Raw genomic sequence first — 14,472 nt, 5'->3', positions numbered from 1 at the left:
AACATGAGGAAAAACTTTTTCACTGTGAGGGTGACAGAGCACTGGAACAGGTTGCCCCGAGAGGTGGTGGAGTCTCCTTCTCTGGAGATATTCAAAACGCGCCTGGATGCAATCCTGTGCAATGTGCTCTAGGTGACCCTGCTTGAGCAGGGGGGGGTGGACTAGATGATCTCCAGAGGTCCCTTCCAGCCTCAGCGATTCTGTGATTCTATGATTTCTTCTTTCCAGGTCAGCATCTGATTTGGCTGTAATTGCTGAGCCAATAAATAAGTGCCCCTCTAAGCAGCCTGGTGATTACAGGGCTTGCCTTGCTGCAGTTGCTCTGAGAACAGGCATTGAATTCATCGGTGCTGTGTAAAGTAGGCAGAAGGCAGGTGCTGGCATAGCAGCTGCACTGATCCTGCTGACGGGGAGTTCATGCGCTGCCCCTCTTTGACTCTGCTGGGCCATGGTTCCCATTCAAGGGTCCTATCCCTGGTACCCATGTGCCCTGGTGCTCCCACGACAGGGAGCCTGAGCACAGGCTTGCTGTGTACTGGGGTCTGAGCAGAGCTGGGATGTACTTGGGGATTTGGTCCTGGGGCTGGAAGCCCAGGTCTCTGTTCCTTGAGTTAAAGGTTGTAAGCTCAGATCTAGTCAAGGGCAGCAATGGGTGGTGGGTGGGTGGTGCCATGGACACCCAGATGCACTGTTTGACCGCAGGGTCTAGAGCTCACCACTGTGCTCAACTCCTGCCAGGGCTCCCTGTGCTTGGAGCTGTGTTAGGTGTCTTGAATCTGCTCCTCCAGAAGATGTGCCAACCCTGAGAGCATCCTTCAGGATATTTCCCCAGATCCCCAGGGGAGAAAAGGAGCTCTCTACGATGTACAGCTACATCTTATTTTGGATGGACAAAGAACTTCAGTGAATTTGCCTTAATAGATGCTCCAGTGATAGACAGCTGCCTGGGAGAGAGTTTTGGGGAAAGATAAATGCAGACAGGATTTACTCCAGAGGAAAAGCAGCAGTTGCTGCTCGGCACAGGGTAGAGGAGCTAAAGCAGCTGGTTTTCTCCAGAAGCAATGTGTGAGGGGGGGCAAGTATAGCAAAAATAGGGGAATGGAAGCCATTCGGTAGGTACAAAGCCACCCTTTAGCCCAGCACTGAGCCTTTGTAGCAGGGACTGTGGGTGATACCTACAAAATACCTGTGGGTTTTCACCCTTGATGAAAATCTTTGCAATCAGGCATAATTGCTTGTGTGGCTTTTGTTAGCGAGAGGGCAAAGCTGTGCCGGCCATGCGCCCAAGGGACCTGGGGCAGCTCTTTCCTGCGTGTCCAGAGTGTCCTGGGAGAGAGCTGTGTTTGGGAGAGAGTGTGTTTGACCAGAGGGTTTATGAAACTGGGTTTGCTGTCCCTCCAGTTTCTTGAATCAAATACCAGGGGACAGCCCATGTTGTCTCATACACGTGTGGGAGATAGATCTTAACTGCTTCCCTTTAACAAGAGATTTCCAGTGTTCTGGCTGGACCCAGTTTGCAGTGAGCACAATTGCTTTATTAGAGCAGCTGATGCAGAAGAGCCTCTGAGCCTGAACCCTTGTCTGTGCTTCTCACTGTAGCCTACTGCCCCCCACCCCAGCTGTCCTGGCTCAGCACCATCACCGGTGCTGGGGACCCTTTTCAGCCATTTCTCGTGTGTCTGAACTATGTGCACAGCAGATCTTGGTGCTGCCGTGACTCAGTACCTGTCCATAGCTTTATACAGTTCTCTGTGGGGCTGCTGCAAGGCTCTGGGAGCGTCCACCTGGACACCAGGATCTCCGTCACCCCATCCTCACCACTGCTTTCTCTATTTGGAGCAAGTGCTCAGTCACTGCATCATTCCCAGGATCTCACACAGTGTCACTTAGGCAGAACTGCATGGGTGGGAGTATGTTAAAGACGAGTGTGCTGCATATGCCCTTGCGCTTCCCAGGGCACCAGAACAGAGCAGGAGCTGCACTGTGGCCAGGAGCTTGCAGGCAGTCCTGGAAAGGAGACTAGCCCAGGTACAGTGAGCTCCTGAAATCCCTGCCTGTGCCCCTTTCTGACTACAGCATCCGCCAGCAGAGATTTTTATGCAAAGGTTAACATGGCTAATTGCAGGGGATAATGCACTTCTACAGCTGGCTTTTCTCCCAAGAGCAAGCATAAGCCTAGTTGAGCTGAGCTCCATACAGAGAGTGAAGTTTTTATGCTAGCTTTTTTTTTGGGGGGGGGGAGGGAGGAAAACAACTGCCTTCTGCAAAACAAACTAATTATATGGGGAAAACTCAATACTGTTAAAATCTCTGGGTTTCTTTCATGGGGAAGAAATCCACACTTTCCACCAACGTCTTCTTTTCAAATTACATTTGAAATCTCTCTCCCTGTCTGAGCACACCAGGAATTCTCCTCATGCTGCAAGATGAGTTTTCAGCCAGTTTGGGGGAAGGAAACCTGAGAGCATTTCTTTGTTAAAAATAATCAGGTGCTATTTCATGAAGCCTCTTTTCCATCTCACTATGCTCTCTTCTTGAAACATCCTCTTTTGATCCTTGCAAATCAAATGCAAATCGCTATTTCAAAAGGAAAAGATTTGCTATTTGAACAGATGCAGACACATGTTAACTGTCTGCTTCAGTTCCAGGAATGGTAGCTGCCAGCAGGTCTCTGTACACTGCTTAGCCTGTCCTCCTTCTCCCTCATGCTGAAGGGAAGGTGTCCAGTGACATACAACAATTGGTGGGATGCACCATCTATGCCCTGACTCCTGCAACCAAGTGAACAGCTGCCCCACTCTTCCTGGGTATTGCAGGAGAGCATGAAGGATGTAAGAAGCTGATACTATTGATACCTGTTGACTGAAGCATCCCTCTGTGCTTATCCCTCCTTACAAAAAGCACCGCACAGTCATGGGTACTGTCTGGCAGCAACTGCATGCACTCTGTGGCTACCCTTCTGAGAGCTTGGACCCTGGCTGCTTCCTTCAGCATGGTTCAGCAGTAGTGATGCCTTTGTCTGCAGAGGGAGGTGGAGTAGAACTGAGAACAACCCCATGTCCTGGTTACTGCCTTCTGAAAAGCCCTTCTTGCACAGTTGGTTTGGACTGTGTTTAAATAGCCCAGGCCCATCCTCAGTGCATAAGGATGCAGTGTCTTCTCCTCCATGCTGGAGGCTGCTGTGCCTTCTGCCATCCCAAGCTATTTCTGAGGAGACAGTACAGGCTCAGCATGTGTAGGGGGCTCTCTTCTCTACAGCTAGTGTTGATTCCCCAGGTCCAAACTTCATCCATTCCCCTTTGCCTCCTCCCACCAACTCTCAAGCAACTTCCAGCACTAGCCTAAAGGCAAAGTGTCCAAAATCCCATGCCATTTGCAACTGAATTCAATGTGATTACCTCAGGGGCATTGCAGGTCACAGGCTCAAGTGAATGAGAGCTAGGGGCACAACGTTGTCCACTGGGGGACAGGGTGATGGAGTGAATCCCACAGGAGAATGAGCCCAGACAGACTCTTTGGAAGAGCTGCACAGTCACCTTCTCCCAGAAAACCCTTCCACTGTGGGAATGATTCAACCACTGCTCAGACTGTGTCCACTCTCCTGAAACAGCTCCCAGAACTGAAATCTGTTCAGTTTCAAAGGGAAATAATGTGAAAGGGCAAATCTAAAGTCATTTTTCATGCCCAAGAGAATGAGAAGTGTCAAATGCAGCCACCAGTCAGCACCTGGCTTTCCCATCCCATTGCCTATGCCTGGAGTTCACAAGCAGGGCTAATGAGCATTGATAGATGCACCTCAGTTTAAGTTCTTGGCTGGTGGCTTTTGGTCAGTAAATTCACTTTTGCCCAGGGGAAGAGTTCCAGTGAGAAAGCTCTAGCAGTACCATTGCTGCAGCCCATAGCTATAAACCTGATTCAAGCAGAGAAAAGTCAAATCTGATTCCTTAACGATGGAGGTAAGGCAGAGAGAGTGGTTCCTGATGAGACAGAGCAGCAGGAGGCTACATGATTAGTTGCAGAAGTGAGCAGAAGAGACTTCACTGACACTAATGAAGGATGAGATGCAGATGGACTGCCCTGGAGTTCTCTCCTGCAAAACTCATACATATTCACGACCTCAGGGTCTGAACTAGAGATGACAATCCCTGGTGATCAGCCAAATGAGAAGTTGCTCACTATGGGTGAGTTACACTGATATCCAGTGCAAGAAACACAAGGTGGGATCACATAAAAAGTCTATCAGGAGCCCCAAAGAGCCCCCATCATCTGCTAAGGGCCTTTACAGTTGCTCACACCAAAAGGAGACAGCTGCCCAGAATGGAAAGGGCAGATTCTGTTTTGATAGACAGGGCACAGAGGAAGTAAAGAACCAGCCTCCTGCAGCATATGGCTCCCCTTCACCTGAACCTAAGGTTTCCTCTGCCTGGTTTGCTCCTGAGCTGAGTCTGGTGTTGTTCATGTACCCCCCCTGACTGGCTACTGATTTTCTGCTGCATTATGAGTATTGTCCAAGTATTTCTGGGCCAGAGGGAGCCATTTGTTATTAATCAGAGCCTGGCAGAGGAGACTGGCGATTTCTTCCCTGGTAGGAACCAAATGAAAAAGTAGTTTGTTTATGGCTCTGGCCATTAGGTGAATTTACTACAGCAGCCATGGGCAAATCCTGAGAGTCCCATATCTAGACAGTCTGAAACAGTTTGGAAATTTGCTCTCCAATTTATTAATTCACTAGCAATTCTAATTAAAGAAGGGGAGTAAATCACTGTGTATCCCCTGGTTGCATTCTTTGTCTTACCAGAGAGGCCTCAAAAGGCTGCCCTGATGTGGAGAAGTGGGGAAGAGTAGAAGAATAATATGTTGTTCATAGAAGACAGAAGAAGGCAAGAACTTGAGCTGGGGGTAGGAGATCTAGGATATATGCCTGGGAAACTTCCTGAGAATCAGGATGGGGATGGGTCAGAGCAGTATGTGAGAGGAATTCCATTGCTGGAAGTGCTCTGCACTGTCCCAGCCTACCCATTCTTGCTGGGTGAGCCACTGACCTGGGTATCCTGGTCTGCCAGCCAGAAACTGCAGCCCTGTGGTGTGGCTCCCCTTTGTGCTTGCTGCCCAGTTCTGGCTGGAGTGTAGGCTCTTTGGGACAAGGACCTTCTCTGTTCTGGGTTCCTACAGCACTGTGCAGGAGTGGGGTGAGGGACCGTACCTGGGACTTCCAAGCTCTCCTGTGATGGAGCTGATAGCAATGCTGGACAAGTGACAAAGCTGTGCCAATGCATCTGGACAGGTGTGCATAGAGTGCAGCATGACTGACCCTGTCATGTTTTGCTCCATACAGGCCCCAGTCCAAGGGCAAGGCCTGGGAGGAAGGTATATATTACCTTGGTGTTTGCCCAGCTCCATGAGATTGGGATCATCTGCTGGGAAAGGCAGGAGAGCCCTTGAATTAACAGGAGAGTGTGTTGGACTATTTTGAGCATAGCAGGGAAGGAGTGGTGAGTTACTCTCAGTTTCATCTGACTATGTGCAAGCCCCTGGTCCTGGAGTGTGTTGTGCTGAGACTTTGAGCTCATAAAGCCTGGCTGTTGTGAGTTACCATCAGGCCTGATGAGGAATGCCTTTCTCAGATCAAAGATTCTTTGGCTTCTCGGTCAGCTGGAGCTGCTTTCTTCATCTCCAGCAATTCAGCAAGGGCAGAAACGCACCCTCTTGCATCTATCAGCCCCAGGAAGGGAGAAGAGGGTTTTCCTTCCTGAAGTTCCAGAGGATTTACTGCACACTTAGATCCTGAGATCTTCAGCATGCCCTGGAGAGCACCTGCTCCACTGTGGAGAGAGAGCTTTCTGGATCTCCTGCCATGCAGACAGGAGGAACCACAATCAAACTACCCCCTTACCCCTGCCCACGAGCTCCTTGCCTGCCTGTGGTACCTCTAGAGAGCAATGGTCAGGTAAAGCTCCTTTGCCTGTGCTGGCAGTAGATTCCTAACTGTGTGGGGGGTCAAGGTCATTTATCTTGGGAGAAAATTAGCAGTTGTGCATTGGAGTGACTGATGGGCAGGCATGCAAATGAGGTGAAGGAAGGCTTGTGCATCTCTGGGCATGGGCAGACAGCCCTCTTTGCATATGTGGTTCCCCAGGGTGGGGGGGATAATGGACTGAGGTGACTGTGCAATTGTGTGTGCTACCATGTTGTTGCAGACAGGAGCCCTGGGTGATATTGGCCTCTCACACACACTGGAGTGGCCCCATTCAATGATCCTTCCTCTGAACCTCCTCCTGCCTGAGCCTGGCCTGAGGCTTGGCAAAGGTTAACCAAGCCTCTGGTGGTTCATATCAGTCATTGAATGTGACTGTTGAAAGGGAGAGGTGACACCAGTCAGCATTTGCCTCTGAAGACTAGGCTTTTTGCTGATTTTCATGGTGTTCTGCTGATTACATCAGCTAGGGAAAAGGCCCCAATGAGGTATGAGGCAGCCCATCCATCACCCCAGATGACCATTGTAGGCCCCACTATTACCTGGAAGCGTGTTTATTTGCTCTGGATTAGAAAGACACCTCTTTGGTATGTACAGCACCATCCCACACATGCAGATAGCCCGCAGACCATCCCACACCCCAGGGAGGACCCTGCTGTTGGGACAGCGGTGCAGCCTGTGCCAAAGTCATCACTGCAACCATCTGCAGGTTGTGCCAACCACTTTCAGCATCACCTTCACCTGTTGGGCCTGTGCTGCCTGCCTCCTTTGCCACTCCTGCTGTGGGGCCCAGGCTGGTGAGTTGGGGCAGTGGGAGGCACTGTGTGACAGCAAACCGGTGTGTCCAGAGTGCCAGGTCCAACAGGGGACATTGAGCAAAAGAGTTGGAGGGATGGCAGCCAAGAGAGGAGCTAAGCCAGCAGGGTCGCAAGGAGCTTTAGTCCTTGAAGTCCAGGTGGGCTGAGGATCAGGAGCAAGTCTGGGTCCATCCCTGCCCTTGCATGCAACATGTCGTAGGGAGATGGTTTAGGAGAATGGTTGGTCTGTGGAATAAGAATAAACAGCAAGGCCAGGAGAAGGATATACCAGGGCTTCTGGCTTGTCTTTCCCAGCATCCTCTCACCCAGTGTGAAAGGGTAGCCTGAGGCTGGTGACACAGTCCAGCTGGCAGAGAGCGTGGAGCTTGGCTACTAAGAAATGCGAAGGGGCTTGGAGGAACTGGAGGGGACTGCCAGGGAGGCTGGGTTCAGCTCACACCTGTTGTTCTCTTCGTGCATCTGGGACACTTCAGTGGAGCCTGCCTCAAAACAAGGCACAATGTGGGCAGCGTGCACCACATGGACCTTGTTGCGGGGTTTCTTCCTTAGGAGACAGCTGAAGACTTTTTTGAAGCCCTTGCGGAAGTGCTTGGAAACCAGGGCATAGACAATGGGGTTTAAGCAGGAGTTGGCATAGGCCATGCAGTGGGAAAGCAGGCGGAAGGCATAGGTGGCCTGGTTGAAAGGGAAGTCTCCATAGAGATAGCGAAGGATGACCACGTGGTAGGGCAACCAGCACAGGCAGAAAAGGATGGTTACAATGATGATCATCTTGGTTACCTTCCGCTTGGCCTTCTTGGACTCTGACATGTCCTCCAGAGGGTCCACTGCTGTCCACAGGTACTTGATGGTCCTAGTGTAGGAGAGGCTGATGACCATTACTGGGATGACATAGCCAAAGACAAATGTGCTAGTGTCCATGACCTTGCGTCTCCATTCCTCCCAGCCAGGCATGCAAATGTAGCTGGACTCCCACTCAATCAGGTCATAATAGCTTAGGTAGGGCCCAGCAAAGACCACGGAGAGGCCCCAGATCGCAGCCATGGCTGCCACTGCATTGTAGGGGGTCCGCACCTCCCGGGAGCGCAACGGATAGCGGATGGCCAGGTACCTGGAGGGGAGATCAAAGCAACCAGCACTGAGATTGCAGCCAGGCTCTGCCTGGCCGCATAAACACCAGGGACTCCTGCTGCTCTGGGACACGAGGGTTTCCTTCATTCTCATGATGGTCCCTGAGCAATGGCCCTCCATGTTATCTCACACCCTCTTTGAGATACAGTCCTGGGTAAACCAGTTCTTCTCTTTCAAGTGAGGATCCTTCTCCTCTCCTCAGGCCTGGACTGACTGACTCCTCCATACATGGCAGGGTGGGTTATGACCCTAAGCTAGGGCCAGAGAGATGGGGCTGTGGAGATCCTGCAGATTACTGTGACTTGGGCTACAGCCCCGCTTATCCAGCAGAAAAAGGTCTGAACAGAGGTTTCAACGCCTGGAGAAGCCTCACCAGGTGACGGGCACAGTGCAGACTCCTGCCCTCTGAGGCCACTTCACCAGCCTTCCCTAGGTTTCAGATCAGGCTGGCATGGAGGGGATAAGCTCATGGGAGCTGGGGCAGTGGCAGCCCCAACCTGGGCACCAGAGGGGCCAGGTGGGCCCTTGCCTTCTGGCACTGTCTGGTTTCTCAGACCAGCCCAGAGCAACCTGTCTGCTCTCCTCCAGCAACAGCGATCAGAAGTGGTATTTCAGCCAGCTCTGCTCCCACACTTCCAGGCAACACTGTGGGGCAAAGCTGGCAGAACTGCTCTCATGTTCCACTCTGTCACACACATCAGGCAGGAGAGGGGACAAGCAGCAGATGTGAATTCCCGTGTTTGCCTTGACATTCCTGCAGGAGCTGCAGAGTGGATGACAGCAAGGAGAGAAGGTTTGGTGCTTGTGGGTAGGGGATGAATAGGAGCTGTCAGCACAGACAGGAGTCTGTCTCTGCTGCAGCCGCAGCCTGCCAGCATCCACAGAATGATGCTGATTTTACACACTGTAAGGCACGCAGAGCAGGTGGATAAGACAGGCAGTTGGTGTAAAGGGTCATGCATGTGATAAAACCCTATTGTTTGCCTTTCATCCCGAAAGCTCCCAGTGGCTCTGTGAGAATCATTTCATGTTGCGCTGAAATGCAGCCACCTCTTGGGTGGAGCACTGCAGTACAGCATACATGTGCCACCAGAAAGGAAAAGCACGCAGGCACTAATGCTGTGCCAAGATGTCCTGTGGGGGGGGGGGGGKGGTTTTGAGATACTGTCCCCAGTTCTGAGCTGGCTGGAGAGGCAGACTGTGCTCGTGCCAGCTGGGTGCAGGAAAGCAAGAGGCTTACATGTTGGCATAGAAGTCAGTCATCTCACAGAGTCTTCAGTAGCAGTCTGAGCCTGCTGCTTGGCCAGGAGTCTGCCAGAGCTTGTCTCCAGATTGATTGAGGAGTGACCAGCATGGTGAAGGAACAGGCAAGATAGGGGCATGGATGCCAGCTTTCAGGGAGCATAGGAAATCTCAGGTTGTCCTTGTGATGAGAGCTATGCTGTGTTCCCACTAGAGTCTGAGTAGACTGGGAGATTTTGGTGATTCACCCCTCCCCCTCAAGGTGCTAGCATCTCAGGGTGGGTGACCTGCTGGAGTATCAGATTGCTGTTTGACAATGGGTGCCTGTTTTTGCAGGTGGCACCTGGGAGCAGGACAAAGTGGAAAGGTGCTCAGAGAAGAGCACCACAGTTCCTGTGGGGGGATTTAAACCGACCCAAACTTTCCCCCTTTCTGGGACTGGGGAGCATTGGTACTGACACTTCTTTCTGCCTATAGGAACTGGCAGCATCCTGAACCACCTTATCACAGAAGGCTGTTTGGCCGTGTCTTGTCTTGGTACCCTTGGAAGCAAGCACAACAAGCAAGATAGGCCAGGACATGTTCCCATGTATGGTAGGTAAGGCTGGGCATTTACCCAATGCAGAGCTCTCCCTTGTCCTGCACCATTACTACAGGAGCAGGGCAGTTGACACATTAGTGTTATGCCAACATAGAACAAGGCAGAGCCCTCAGGAATGATTTGGATGGCACTGATTGTACCTTGGGACCAAGGTGGACAACATGATCTCCCAAGGGCCTGTCCCTGCAAATTTAGTGGCCAAATTTTTGGCTACGAGGCTGCCTGAACCCAGTTTTGGGGCCAGCATGTGGTGTAAGTGAAGGCAAGTGCTAGTCAAGTCTGAACCTGAAGCTGGATTGCAGTGAAGACAGGGTGTAAATTCTGCTAGTAAAGTGTGGCTGGCCTAAACCTTTCAGAAATGTGTTTTCCTGCTGCATGTTCCTATGACTGGAATCAGGGTCACTGCTTAAATTGTGGCAGGGCTAGACTTGTCCCCCATGACCACACTAAGGCAAAAGCTGCCCAGGAAAATGCCAGGAGCTGCTCAGCCTGCAGCACGGATGCTGCTCTGCACAGGGTGCTGGAGGGCTGGGGCCTGGACAGGGATTGTTAGAGGACAGGTTTTGTGCTGGGCCAGCAGTCCCAGAAGAACGAGAGCTTTATTTGCTGCAGGACTGAAAAATTTGAGGGGTATTTATGTGGCTTTTCTTACAGTACCATCTGTTTGCCATGCTGCCATCACATGACGATTCTCCACAATGGTGGCTTGACGATGACTGCTATCCTCTCTGTGCTATCTCTAATACAGAGCGAGGTGACTCTCCCAATGGGAGTCTGTGGCACAGTGGGGACCTGAAGTCAGGTCTCAAGCACTCTTATCACCAGGCAGGTCTTCCCTGGGGAAAGTGCAGGCAGGATCAGCACCTGCTTTGCACTCAGGAGAGCTGGAAGTGCTGCTCTGGGGTTGTTAGAGGAAGGAAGACACGACTGGTCCCTAAACTTACTTTGGCTTGGATGACACCGTTGGGGTTTGAACCATCCACCTAATGGTGATGGACCACCATCCTCCCATGCTCTCCCTCCAACCAGGTCCTCAGACTAAATGCCTGGGGAACCATTCCCTCCATCCCCAGCCTCAAGGTGTCTTTAGACTGTTACCTGTCCACTGAGACAGCAGCCAGTGTGAAGCTGCTGGCATACATGGTGAGGTAGATGAAGAAGTGGACAGCCTTGCAGATGAAGGACCCAAAGACCCAGCCTTCGAGAGAGTAGATGGTGGCCTGGAAGGGCACGCAGAAGACAATGAAGAAGAAATCAGCCAGGCTGAGGTTGAGGATGAAGAGGTTGGTAGTGTTGTGGCCCATTTGCCCATTGCGCAGCAGCACTGCTAGCACCAGGCTATTGCCCACTGTGCCCAAGAGGAAGATGAGGGAGAAGACCACAGGGACGATGACACTGGCAGGGCTGAACTGATAACTGCTAGAGGAGTTCCAGTATCCAGCCAAGCTGGCGAAGTCCTCGTGCTCTGTCATTCTGCGCTGTGGCCGTGGTGAGTTGTTGGAGCCTGGAGCAATACAGGCAAAGATGTGAGAGACTGGAGAAAAACTGCTCAGCCTGTTAGACTGGCTAATGTGCTCATCAGCTGACTGGAGACAGCTGGAGCCCTGCTCTCAGCTCTGTGACCCATGCGCTTTTTGGCAAGTTCCTTCCAATGCTGCTGGCCTGCAAGACACACAGGGTAGGGTTAGCTTGGGGGTTAGGGGTCCCCTGCTCCCCTCTTCTGGCCATGGAATGAATCTGCAGCCCAGGCCTGGGTGCCTTCTTGGACTGACAATGCTGGAAGTTGAAGTTTGGGGAAGAGGAGAGGCTGGTATCTGTCCCCATGGAGGGAGCAGAGTCCTCCTCTGTGGAGATGGAGCCAGGATCTCCCAGCTGGTCCAGCTGATGGTGGGGACAGGGGGGGATGAGGTTCCTTCCCAGCAGTGGGCTCCAGCCCTAAACCAACCAGCTGGACAAGCCGAGACATTGGCTTCCCTCATACAGACACACAGGGTTGTATTCCTCACCTGCTCCCAGCCCTTTGAGTACCTGCTCCTAGAATAAACACAGCACACTAGATGCAGGGCTGGAAACGCCTCTGGCAGTAGCAGCTGCTATACAACTACATGTGGTGCCCAGTCTGGGACTTCCCAAGTAGGCCAGCTCTGATGGGACAGTTCCTGCTTTGGTTTCAGAGTAATACAGATGACAAGGGAGACACATATTGCCTCTCTGTCTCATGGGGCAACCTACCCCAGGCCTTGGGCTTTTCGTTTCATTCCCTTTCCCCCAGAATAAACACTTGGACTGAAAGCAGAAGGTGCCCTTGTGTGTGAAAACAGTAGCTCTCAGATGGGGGTGGAGGGTGTGGGAAAGGAGGGATCTGACTAAGGGTGTGTGGAGGAGGGAAGGGGATGCTAGGCAAGCTCGAAGGACTGGCAGCAAAGTAGTTAGCAAGCTGTCCACCTAATCCAAGGGGCTGGCTTCACTTGGAGACCTCTATCCAGGCAGTTCATGCCTCAGGTCCTAGACAGACTCCAGCTGCTCATTGGAAAGAACCAACAAGAAGGATGAATGCCAAACACACAGCATTTTGCTGCGTAGACAGGGCAGCGTAGTGGACAATGGCTTTTGCCTGTAGACAGGAGACCTTTGGCATCGTGGCTGAGTTTGAATGATGAGCGCTGAGAGCTCTTGGGAGAAGCCACTTTGAGTTGTACGTAAGCTCATGCTATGCATTTGTTTATGAAAGTGGAATAGTTTCTCTGTCACAGGCACAGAAATCTGTCTGTATGTTTTTTATTTCTGAAGCTGGGGGGAAGTCACAGATACCTACAGGAATGGTTTCCCTTGGCTAAATGCATGACTTGGGTTCTTTCTTCACTGCAGTGTTTTTATGGACGTGCTGTGGTTACCAAAGTGCGTCTCATGGCTGGCCCACCAGGAGTATGGAGATGGAAAAAAAAAAAACCTCTGCAAGAAACAAGCTCTAGCTTGTGTCTTCTCCTTCAGGCTGGGAATGAGCAAGTGCTCCCTGGGGGGCACTGGCATCATAAGTGCCTGAAGCAGAAGCAGTACAAGGGGCATGTTAGCATGAGTCCCTGGTTGCAGACATTCTTGATACCCATGCAGATGTGGGGATGTGTGCAGAGCTGCCTGCAACCACAGCAAGCCCTGTTCAACACTACCACAGCTCATGCTGTAATGAGACTGCCTGTACAGCTGCGAGCATCTGCAGAGGCATCCACATGAAGTCTCTTGGTTGGCCTGTCATGCACTGTCCAGTGGTTGGTTCCAGTCAAATATCCTGCTTGGTACAGCAGTCTCTCCCCTGTCCAGGCAGCAGGAAGCTTGTGATGTAGACTCAGCTCTCTGGGACACAGAAGACACCTGCACTTCATTCATTGACATATAGATTGCTCCTGTAGGCACTTAGTGATCCCAAAGCAGGGGAAGCAAAGGGGAATTCAAAGGGAATGCCTCAGGGTTGCTCTGAATGTGGATTTGCCTTGTTGCAGGTGCAGTGCAGAAACTTCATATCCAGCTCTGACTCTTCTGCTTTATGGAAACCTCAAACTCCATGAATATGAAATGGCTCATGTGTGCTGAGTGGCAAAGGGATGAGGAGACTCTTTTGGAAAGCTGGGAGGGCCAGCACTGAAGTGGAGGCCATCTATTTTTCATTGGTGTGACCTCAGCTCTGTCTCAGTGCATGAACAAAGACAATTAAAATAACAGTGTCAGCTCTCAGTACAACTGAAAGCCTTTCCACAGCCACCGCAAGACCAGAGCAGCACCATGCGGTGTGAATCTACACAAGAAGTAGACGAGCTCCCACTGGCCCTGGGCAGGAGTGGGAGAGACGGATTAATGAAGGCCTGTCAGAAACTGGTCCCAGAGTCTGGTCCAGAGCCTGGGGCTCTTCTCATGCTGCCTAACTCCCCTGGGACCAGGAAGCTTCCCTGTATGCAGGGGAGAGCATCTCAGGCTGCTCCTGGTGTTTTATTCTTACCTCTGTTTGCTTGCATTGGCTTAGGCCATGCTCAGGATTATACCCTGTGCATGATTGTGACACTGAGATCCTTCCACAGGTCTGAGGAAGGTTCTAGCAAAGCTGGAGCACAGCTGACAGCTCAGCCAGAAACCAGCTTCATCTTGACATCCACTGGACAGTACCTGCATTGTCTGGCAGCATAACTGTCTGCTTCTCCTCCCTGCTTCCTTTTCATTACCACTCTTCCTTCCCTATCTCCCTCTCAAGGCAGCCCAGCCACTAGCCAGCCCTCCTCAAAGGCTATTGTAAAGATAAGTTAGAGAATACCTCCATAGACCTCCTGCAAATCAAAGCACACCCCAAGGAGGCAACCCTGCAAGCCTTCCTTCCCTGCTGCGATCAGCAGTGAAATCACTTCCAAGTACTGGCACATCGCATGTTCTGGTTACACTCCAGAGTTAACATCCCTGGATGTGCATGTGAGTGGCTCATGCTTTACTTTGGAAAAACTGTTTCTGGCTATCAGGGAGCCACTACTGTTATAATTTGTCACTCAGCTCCAAGCTTATTTCTTAAGCAGGTAGGACAGGGAATTCAGTGAGCTTGGCGAGTGCTTTCCATGCACAGCCAGTACCCAGGAGCACAGTGCCAGGAGGGACACAGTGGCAGGCTGGCTAAGTGCCTGGCCATGTAGCCCTGCTACTGCTGTACCTCCATGTACCTGGGAGGTTCT

At 51.5% G+C, this 14,472-nt stretch overlaps 1 protein-coding gene across 1 annotated transcript; it reads right to left on the bottom strand.

The window, feature by feature from the left end:
- Positions 1-6,686: 6,686 nt before the first annotated feature.
- On the bottom strand, positions 6,687-11,262 carry LOC112968888 (galanin receptor type 2-like). The gene is made up of 2 exons (XM_026071611.1): positions 10,865-11,262; positions 6,687-7,903 (listed from the first exon to the last, which is right to left on the bottom strand). The coding sequence occupies exons 1-2, from the start codon at positions 11,236-11,238 to the stop codon at positions 7,165-7,167; spliced, it is 1,113 nt and encodes a 370-aa protein (XP_025927396.1). The 5' UTR covers positions 11,239-11,262; the 3' UTR covers positions 6,687-7,164.
- Between the last annotated feature and the right edge of the window lie 3,210 nt (positions 11,263-14,472).

This window comes from Apteryx rowi, unplaced genomic scaffold, assembly GCF_003343035.1.
Source record: "Apteryx rowi isolate R43461 unplaced genomic scaffold, aptRow1 scaffold_329, whole genome shotgun sequence".
In the NCBI taxonomy this organism is placed as follows: domain Eukaryota; kingdom Metazoa; phylum Chordata; class Aves; order Apterygiformes; family Apterygidae; genus Apteryx; species Apteryx rowi.
This window is presented reverse-complemented; position numbering and strand designations above follow the sequence as displayed.

Excerpts from the sequence above, each read along its gene's own strand:
- LOC112968888 (XM_026071611.1), bottom strand. The coding sequence starts at position 11,238 with ATGACAGAGCACGAGGACTTCGCCAGCTTGGCTGGATACTGGAACTCC. Across the intron at positions 7,904-10,864 it reads GCTGCTGTCTCAGTGGACAG|GTACCTGGCCATCCGCTATC; the intron begins GTAACAGTCTAA and ends TCTCCCCTCCAG.